This window comes from Gymnoscopelus microlampas, assembly GCF_963454915.1.
Source record: "Gymnoscopelus microlampas genome assembly, chromosome: 7".
Lineage (NCBI taxonomy): Eukaryota > Metazoa > Chordata > Actinopteri > Myctophiformes > Myctophidae > Gymnoscopelus > Gymnoscopelus microlampas.
The window spans coordinates 12583412-12593844 of record NC_139944.1 but is presented as its reverse complement, the minus strand read 5'-3'; the positions used below and the strand labels follow the sequence as shown (position 1 = coordinate 12593844).

General features: G+C 40.3%; 1 protein-coding gene across 2 annotated transcripts in view; it reads right to left on the bottom strand.

The window, feature by feature from the left end:
• Positions 1–813: 813 nt before the first annotated feature.
• The window catches only part of dip2bb (disco-interacting protein 2 homolog Bb), a 53438-nt gene continuing 43818 nt past the window's right edge, over positions 814–10433 (bottom strand). For both annotated transcript variants that reach the window (XM_084062760.1, XM_084062761.1), the window contains exons 27-38: positions 10138–10259; positions 9694–9805; positions 9434–9543; positions 8463–8593; positions 7899–8067; positions 7209–7379; positions 6455–6516; positions 5482–5539; positions 5307–5381; positions 5024–5198; positions 4629–4752; positions 814–4180 (exon numbers count right to left, since the gene is read on the bottom strand). In XM_084062760.1, the coding sequence (XP_083918886.1) occupies positions 3928–4180; positions 4629–4752; positions 5024–5198; positions 5307–5381; positions 5482–5539; positions 6455–6516; positions 7209–7379; positions 7899–8067; positions 8463–8593; positions 9434–9543; positions 9694–9805; positions 10138–10259 (1562 nt within the window). In that variant the 3' untranslated portion in view covers positions 814–3927. The remainder of the gene's footprint in view (positions 4181–4628; positions 4753–5023; positions 5199–5306; positions 5382–5481; positions 5540–6454; positions 6517–7208; positions 7380–7898; positions 8068–8462; positions 8594–9433; positions 9544–9693; positions 9806–10137; positions 10260–10433) is intronic.

The window sequence follows — 10433 nt, the reverse complement described above, 5'->3', positions numbered from 1 at the left end:
AAAAGGGCGGTGCCCGAGCTAAGAAAGAATGACGTAATTCCTTCCTTTGCGGTTTTGTGATTGGTCGGAGAGATGTTCGGTGAAACCTGATAGGCACAGCAGAGAATAGCCAATCTATAAATTCACAGCGCGTTGTGATGTGACGCTTTGTGAGCTTGCAGATCGATTATTTTCGCGCGCGCACACATCATAGAGTGCTGTTTCCCAGACAGTGGGTCGGGACCCATTTGTGGGTCGCGGGTCCATTTTTATGGGTCGCGAGTACATATCCCGCGTTTTTTCATTTCCTACATTTTGTTCTTAACTATATATATATATATATATATAGATTTTTTACATTTTCATGAATAAAAAATAAAATAAAAAATCATTTCATTTCATAAATGCTAAACTATCTAAAATAGCTGATCTACAAGCTGAGTCTAATCATCATTACAACGTCCTGATGTGAAAGAAAATATTTCAAAAGAAGAAAAAAAGGTTGATATGTATATGGACAACATCTGTTGGAAATATTTCATTTTGATGTGGTGTCATAATTAAACTGAAGGTTGATATGGCACACTGACTATCACTATCAAGAAAATGAAAACATGGCACTCTGTATCAAAAAGGTTGCTGACCCCTGGCATAGAGGTACACACAGCCATACCCAAATTTGCACTGAACAAGTTGTGGTTCTTTTATTCCAAGAATGAAACATTCTAATACAAAACAATCTAATCACTTGCAACATTCCTTAGTTTTAACAATGAGATAAGATAAGGAGTCTGTTTTGAACAAAAACGTTTTATTTATTTTTATTTTGCATTGCTGCAGCATATAGTATAAAACAGTAAATACAACGAATCAAAAAAAAAAGTGAGCAAATTAGGGGAGGGTTAACCATCTTTATTTTTTTTATTATAATTGCTCAAATACCTCCCAAGCACCAGTACATCATCTCTGTTGACAAACCAGTATGGGTATTATTCACCAAAGAATGTATCTATATACAACAACCATGAGCATATACACAAAACATTGATTGAGAACAGCTCAAGAGATGAGTACTGTCTGTCACATGTACTCCACTGGTAAAATATTAGTCAATCTTCATTCAATCTTTTGTTCAGTTATAAAATGTATAAGCACAATATATTTTTGGGCTGTGCAAGCACTAAGATTAACTGCAGTTACTGCACTGTCAATGATTGCATAGTGTGGAAGAAATGTTTAGGAGAGACCTCAAGTGGAAACCTTAGTAAGCCCTTATTGACCTCCCAGTAGATGTAAACTGGTTTGTCAATCCCCCAATTTTCTTAAGTTTGCAATGTCTGCCTTAACAGCAAGTGAATTCCTTGACAAATATGAACAGTAGCAGGAGTAATATTCACAGATTGCACCAAGGGACCGTCCAGTCCTTCCCTGTGTTATGAGAGTATTGTTTTCCCTGAATATAATTTTTTATTCCAAAAAAATAACGACAACGAAAGAAAGAAAAACGTTACTTGTGCCTAAAGCTGGTTTCTTCATGTGCTTGGCATCTGAGTCATGCAAACATTCAGCTGTGAACTTGGGATGTAAACTCGGGATATGATGATGAATTATATTTTCCCTACGGATATTATAACTGGGTAAAATCAAGTGCCATTTTGTTCTCTAAACATTTAATGAAAGCAATTGTGTAAGGGCAGTTAAATCATTTACTCAACATCTCTGGACATGTACAACATGGAGTAAACCCAGAGCAGTGTTCTAATTCAAAGATAACATTCTTGTTTTATTAATATAGAATGTTTCTCTTCAGATCAAACGCATTAATGATATTGTGTAATAGCATGACTGTTACACTGGGACACATACAATTAATACCCCTCATTCACATGAGGAGATAGACCAAAAACTAACAAACCAACCAATGTATTTACATGTTAACAGTAATGATTCATCATGGACAAATGATCCACTAAAATTAACCTCTAAAAATATTGAAAGGAAAGGAGCACAAAGAAAGCATATAATTTAAGGTAGCACATAAAACAAATATGTGAAAACATCTTGACATACGGTATATGAAGTCCCAACCCCCCATTACGTACTTTATGCAAGAGAAAGAATTAGGTCACCTTAAATGACTCATAGGTGGCTCAGATTTGCAATTGCATTTACAAAGGCAAATAATTCCAGTGATTCAATCTAGAAAACAATTCAGAAACAACTCTTCCTGTAGTGTTAAAAGTAATGCAGTACAAAATTGCACAAAGACAGAATAGACAGCATGAAGGAACTATAGTATGGACAGTAATTAGAACGTTTCTGAAGTCTCAAACAATTACGTTTTTATGCAATACAAATCCTGTGACTATTTGCAATGCAACCTACAATGTCAGAAATGTAATGGAACATAGTTGTAGGCCAATACTTTAATTACCCTCAATATAACCCGGCAGAGTGAACAAAAAAAAAATCACATTGCTTTTAGCATTCTTAATCTTTTCCATGGCCTACAGGAAAATAACTATAATGGAACTAATTGTATGGCCCTCCTGGTAATGTTTAGCTCTTCAAGCAGGATTCACTCATAAATAATCTATGTTCCTGAACCATTAGGTATAATGCCTCATTGTTATATAATAAAATAGACCATTTCAGAGAAAGTGCAATATTATAAGTACATTTATTTTGGCTAATGATACTTCAAAACTAATTGATACTTTGCTGTTAAAATCTTATTTACAATGCTCTTTCTGTTACCACCATCAGCTCACAGCTAGGTTAATTATCCAGAAATCATCGGTTGTGTGTTTGTACATTTATACAGTTTAAAAATATCTACACAGTGACAAACAGCATATTTAAAATACAAAGAGGCCTTTAGGTACAGTACAGAATATGGCCTCTATTATCATCCTTTTCCCTTTCCACCGCTATTCAACATCAAGAGGGAGTGGATAAACAGTCACAAGGAGAATTAAAGACAGGAATGTGTGACTTAAAGTGTTTTAAGGCAGGGAAGACATTAGAATAATAAATTTGTGAATGTCTATTTGGCTTCGATAACGTGGGAGGGGTTATAAACTTTCTGATCACTGTGCATAGACAGTAGAAGGGGTTTGGTATGACTGGGTTGTATTTTCCCCCGCTCACTTTCATCACTCCTAAATGACAATGCACTTTGGGTTATCACACGTATTTGTGACTGAATGGTGCATGTGACAATATACAGTATATAACTTGTGCATTTACATTGCCTCTATGAAATTGTAATGATGAAAAGAAGTGTATTGTGACATACTGTATGGGGTGATGAGTAATTCCAGAGTGCTAGGTGGACGTTCATGAAGACAAGTATTCATTTCCACAGGCATTTTATTTCTGCCACTTGGTCCACATCTCTACGTCTATTGGGCAGATCATGCACGTTAAAATCTGGAGTGTTACTTTAACTCAGTAAAATGAACACTTTTAATGTGTGGCAAAGTGGTTTGAAAGCACCAGCTTTTTGATACTTAAGGAAACGGGGCAGTCATGTGGGAATGAATAGCGAAGGAGAGATCGTAAAAGAGAGTGAGATAAAGTGACAGAGAAGGAGAAATAGAAAAAAAGAACGCAAAAAAGAGGACGAGAATAAGTGCAACCAGGACTTCATTTTTTTTGTTTTTCTCAAACAGTTCCATTGAACAGTCTTCACATGTTTGGGCTGGTTGGCGTTGTCCAGTTGTTTGGTTAAAACCATACAACCAGCACAACACAGTGAATGTCTCCAAATATGACAAGCTCAGTCCCAGACATGTGGAGGCCAATACGAGCTGGTGTTCACTTAGCGGTCAGGTGTTGATGTTTCACACGACCCATGCTGTGACCTTGCCCTGTCTGGGAAGCCAGCAGTAAATAGCAGCTGGCATTTCAGTACCTAGGTGACGGCCAACTGAAGACCAGAGTTGTTCACATGTTATAAGCCACGTAGATGGGATCCAGCTGGTCGGCAAGGAAAGAGTCACGAAGGTGCATGCGTTGCTTTTCGCCTCTGGAGTTGATGGGTATAACACCAGGGTCCACGATGACGACCACGCCCACGATGAGGTGGTGCTCTTCCAGAACCACATTGGTGACTAGCGGCACCAGGTCCAGTGCGTCCTGCTCCGAACCACACAGCTCGGACACCACCACCAGCAGGTTGGTCCAGGTGAACACCGCACTTTTAAGGGAAGAAATATTATTCAAAATGTGAACTTTCTGATTTTATTTAGCTTGAATTCTGCTTTCATGCAGAGCGACAGAGGCAAGAAGCCAAGGACAGGTCTCCAGCCGGAATCGAACCGGGGATGTTGCCTGGTGCACCTCACGATGTGAATTCTGTCTCCATTATAAATGTCAATGACAATACTATGGAAATCCATACCACTGAATAAAATTACCAGGACCAGGGTACATGCATAAATAAAAACATAAGGACAATTTATTTAGAGACCAGTGCTATACAAACAGCATAATTAGGGACATGAGCAAAAAAATATTTAGGTAAAAAAAGATCCACTATTTAGGCCTTTTTCATGTCATTCAGAGAAGATAATAATACGGTGTAACAGTCATTAAGAACATTGTGTATGGACTAAAAAGCACAGGTACATGTGGGTCACTCTCACCTCTCAGCAATGCTGCGGTGGGCACGGGACACTGAGATCTCAATGTCAATGGGGTGGTAGCGCAGCCCTCTCAGTTCCAGGGTCTCATCCAGTGAACCCACCACGAAGAGCGCATCATGGCGATCTGAACACAAAATGTTGATATCATTTCAAACACGCGCTGGCCGCCATCTTTCCAAAGCCCGCTGACACAGACTCACACTATCAGGCACAACTTGTGGGTTTTATGTGCGGCTGTTTGTGGGGTTTCCCACCCCTAACTAATGCAACATTTCTGCCATGTGAATATGGTCAATAAGCAACTCACAAAGTAAACAAATGTTCAAAATTTTACCTTGCCCTTTGGCTGCTTTTTTAGGTTTTTACTAGTGGCCAAACCTAAGGTATTTATTTACCTCCAGCTGCGTCCAGCAGCTCGGTCCGCTTCACGAAACCCAGGTACCCAGTCCTGCACCACAAGGTTTGCGGATCTCCAAAGCTGAGCTTGGTGTTGAAGTGGTCGGCCTGTAGACTCTCCTCTCCATAGATGGTGTAGTAGCCACTGGCACTGTGAGGGCTGTTGATCCAGATCTGATAGAGATGCACACACCAACAATCACGTTATTATTGCCTATGGTTGTTCTGTCGCTGTAGGGTCATGTCATCTGTTACCCTGACCATAACAAGTCATCCTCTCACCTCTCCTAGATGGGAATCTCCTAGAGGGCCTCTGGTCTCTGGATTCACAATGATTACCCTGACACCGGGCAATATCTTATTAAGAGAGAGAAAATACAGCAGTCAGCGAGAATGAAGGTAAACATAAAGGTATTTGACTAAACAACTCGAAAACTGTACACATAGGAAACCTCACCTTGCCAGACTCCATGAGAGGAAGGCTCTGGGGAGCTCCTCTTTCTACTAGTCTCACCCTGAAAAACATTTGTAATGAACACTGGTGAGATGAATCAATATATGACACCAATCACTCTTGACTTGAAGTTCATTTTAATGAATACGACGTTATTTTAACTAATCTGTATGGTAGAGTATCTTCATACAAAGTAACCAGCATATCTGCAGTGGTTGGAGGTTGTCTCCCTACACTAACATTGAGAAATCTAGACCCTGGTGTTGGGTAGGACACCCAATGGTTGACAAGTAGTTCTGCCTGAAGTTCATACCATTGATATCTCCCCGGACCAAGTGGGAATACCTTAATGGCAGAGTGGTATAAAATCAGTTTCTCATACAGGAGACCCAGGGTTGAATCCCGGGTAGTAAGTTAATGTTATGGATTGCAGTGTTAATGTTTGCATTGGAGAGCAATGACATGACACCTCAAAGGAGTCTCTGTCTCTCAGTACGTTGGTTTGTTCCAATATTTATTAGACGGGGCAGTTGTTACCTTTTCTCAAGGACACGATTTCACAAGCATATCGTCGCTGTCAGGCAGAAACCTTGTATCTCCATATTTAAACTTTTAATGTTTTTTCTCCGTAAATTAACACCCTACTTCTGTGTTAAACAGTTTTGCGCAAAAGTGGCGAAAAAAACTGATCTATAAGCAAACAATGTGTCATGAATGTGTGCTTGTAGCCATTTTCGCCCTTTTCTTTTGGACATGAAAAGTTTCTGCCCGACAGCAAAGTTATTCTAATACCATATATGACTTGTTATAATCGTAACCTTGCTGCACAGTAGCCTCAACAGAACGCAATGCTCTCTCATATGAGCACACAAGATAAACACAGAACACTATACTATACACAGGCATCTGTTATGTTTGCAACCTTCAGCACAGCAAAAGACGAGTATACAGTCATTTTCCACATCACGGTTCCTACCTGTCATGGCGAAGGGACTTCATGTCTACATACACCGTAGAGGGATCAGGCCCAGTGGTACCCTGTCAAACACACACACACACACACACACACACACACACACACACACACACACCTTGGCTTCAGTACAAAGTAAAAAACCTCAGTGTTAATACACTCTTCTTGCACGGGGGCACAAACCGATATATTAACTCATTCCCTGCCAAGGACGTAAAAAATGAAAACTTGTGGTTTTATAAAAGATCGCCCTGTACTACTATCACCCGGAGTGACCACTTTCACTGTAACTCACACGGATACGTAAATAACGTCATCCGAAGATTACCGCCTCCGTCCACTTCCTGTTTGTACAAGAGAAGGAAATGTCCCGGATGGAATATTTTTTCTCTGGGCGACACACACACACACACACACACGTACCGTGTGTGTTTACAAACAGTCGGACAAGGGATCATAAGAGATATACATTTTCTGTGGCCAGTTGGTAAGAGAAGCGTGCATCTTTGGCGAGAGATGGTATATTCACATGCAGCTGCATGAGAAGGGGCCGGCGTGGTTGGAATGTTTGTTGTCTGGGCGACGTGCACGGATAGCGTGTGTGTTTACAAATGAGCGGACATGCGGTCATAATAAATATACATTTTCTGTGACCTGTTGAAAGGTAAAAATAAACGAAAATGGCTGGCAGTGGGCAAACACAGCCAGAAATAAATCTGGCAGTGAATGAGTTTATACTGGGGATTTGGCTGTGTACCTGCATGCAGATGGCCAGGTTGACCCGGGATCCGAAGGCGGTGCTGACAGCTCTGGGGGACAGGCCCAGGTCCTTAAACAGCTTTGAGAAGGAGTGTGCGAGGACCAGGCGTGGGCGCTCCTCTGCGATCACTACACAGCTCCGCACACAGGACAGGTTCAGACCCCGTGCCTGCAACACACACACACACACACACACACACACACACACACACACACACACACACACACACACACACACACACACACACACACACACACACACACACACACACACACACACACACACACACACACACACACACACACACACGCACCCAAAACATATTGATATTGCTTTTGTCTTTCGGCTGTTTGCTTTTCTTTTTCAACTTTATTGCTATAATTATTTTATCTTATTTAATTATTTTATCTCATCTTAATTCTGTTGTTATACACACTATTGAGGAAGCTTGAAGTACAATAATTTCAATGCCTGCAATGTTGCGATATTTTATATGTATGTGACACTAAACACTGTTGAACCAAGACTGAGAGAATCATCCTGATAGTTTTGATAATTGAGGGACTGTGTGTGCGTGTGCGTTTGTGTGTGTGTGTGTGTGTGTGTGTGTGTGTGTGTGTGTGTGTGTGTGCGTGTGTGTGTGTGTGTGTGTGTGTGTGTGTGTGTGTGTGTGTGTGTGTTCCTCACCTTGAGTGCGTCTGTCTGTGTTCCCAGGCCTTTAGTGCAGAGTTCCATGACAGAGTATGAGCAGAAGGTGTCTCTGATGCGGTACTGACTGAGCGTACTCAGCCACAGGGACAAGCAGCTCTCCAGCTCCAAGGGAGGAATCAGGATGGACTGATGGCCCGAGTACACACTGGAAGACAACACACCAGCGACAAGAGAAAAGTAAATATATGTGAGATGAAGCAATGAAGATCTGAGTCTGTGTACTTTAATAAGGACTGCAACTATCGATTATTTTCTTAGAAATTATTCTATGGATTACTTTTTCGAATAATCAAATAATCGAGAATAATGTTTTCGTGATAATTTATGAATGTTTTTAATACACCAACAAATCGACAAAAATATTTTAATGTTTTTTTTATAATCAACTAAATCAAATAGTCTGATTAACCACTTAAGCCCTAGTCTATACTTCGTAGTACAATGATGTCAAGTTGTGTAACAGTGCTGCACAAACACAGCAAAAAAAGTGTATATACAAGCTCAAAACGCATGGCGATGCAACGCTTTATGTTACAGTACCTTGCAAGACACCACAACACAAAGCCCAGGCCGCAGTAAGGGTCCAGGCAGATGGCTATTTGGCGAGAGGAGTACAGTTCACACTGCAGCTTTATTGAGCGACAGATAGCGCTGACCGCTGCGTGAGAGATCTAACAAACAGAGCAGAACACATGTTAGAACCTTAATACAGAATGAATCACTGCCTGAGACCTACAGAGTCACTATCAGAGAGGCATGGAAAAGACAGAAAGGAACCTAAAGCAATGTTGAATATTGGTAGAACTTGGGGATGTACTAGCTACCTAATAGTTCCAAGTATCTTTAATCTGTTGATTCTGTGCTCTGTGAGCAAGAAACCAGCAGTTGAAATTCCATTCACCCTCACTTTATAGTGAAACAAGTCTAAAAATCACACATTAAGCTAATAAGAAAATGCTAACAAATCATAATCTGCCAATATACAGTATATAAAAAAGTCCTGATACGCAATATTTTCCCCCTTATTTGTCCTAATGACGTCATCATCCTTGCGTGTGTTATACCTATAACTATATAACCTATAATAAATTGGTGACCAATGTTTGTTGCACTAGACAACCTCTGTCGAGAGTAATATAACACATGAATACAGCCATTTCACTTTCCTCAAATCATGTACTGTGCCAGAACTCGTTTGTGTATATTGCTATAATCTGCTTTGTTCACATCTGTTTATGTGCTAAAAGTGTGATTTTGAGAAGTGTTTCACCACACAATGAGAGTGAATGGAGTTGTTACTTCTGGTTTCTTGCTCATGATGCAAAAATGCATCTGAGAAAGATGACCAATAATATCTGTACATCATGTAGGCAAGTAGCTATACATTCCAAGGTTTTACCTAAGATCAACATCACTTTAAATTGTTATGCAGGAACCTGTTGGTTGTGGGTATACATGTAAGAGGCTGCACAACATGATTATAAACAGGCTAATATGTTACTGTGTCTTACTTTGACCCCAGTAAGCATGCCTGTGGTGGACACACTGAAGTCCAGGTAGGCCATCATCTCTGCTGTAGGTGGCTTGTAGATCGTGGCCGGCCGGCGGCGAGGGAGGTCGTCTGGAATCATACACAATATCACTGAGTTCAAGAAGTGTACAATAATCTGAATGATATTCAAAGCAGGGCTTCATTGATCAGCTGACATTGGCATAACATCTCATACAGTTCTATCATGTGAGCATCAGTGTTCATTTGTTGGTACTTCACCTGTGTCTATGATCATTGGCCATGTTTTAACGTTCACAGATGCAGCAGCCTCTTTAGAGCGTAGAATTCTCATGAGGGTTTGAGTGGTGAGAATACACGCTGCTTTACTGACCTAGGAACAACATAGAGAAATAAATTGTTTTTATTTATAAGGAAAGTTGTGTTACTAACTACACAAAAGAAATCTGTATTCAGTGACAATAAGCAAAGAAAAACACATAGACAGACGTTTTTGTCATATGACGCAGTCGCATGATGAAGAATGAATGTAGCGTGGAAGATCAGTATCACTATCATTATTATTGCTCTTGACTGTGTGTGTGTGTGTGTATGTGTATGTGTATGTGTGTGTGTGTGTGTGTGTGTGTGTGTGTGTGTGTGTGTGTGTGTGTGTGTGTGTGTGTGTGTGTGTGTGCGAATGCGTCAGAATAAACCCACACTTACATCAATGATCATGCGAACAGTGGGCAGTGTGGCTGCCAGGTTCTGAGGATGTGGAGGTCTGACTGTGACAGGAACACAGCCAGCATAGAGACAGCCATAGAAAGCTGCTATCAAATCAATGCCTGAAAGAGAGACAGACAAAGAGAGAGAGACGGAGAGACAGAGAGAGAGACAGAGACAGAGAGAAAGAGACAGACAGACAGAGGAGAATAGAGAAATATTTTGTGAGAGGAACAAAAGAAAACAAAAGTAAACTAATAATAATAATAATAATAATAATAATAATTGTAATAATA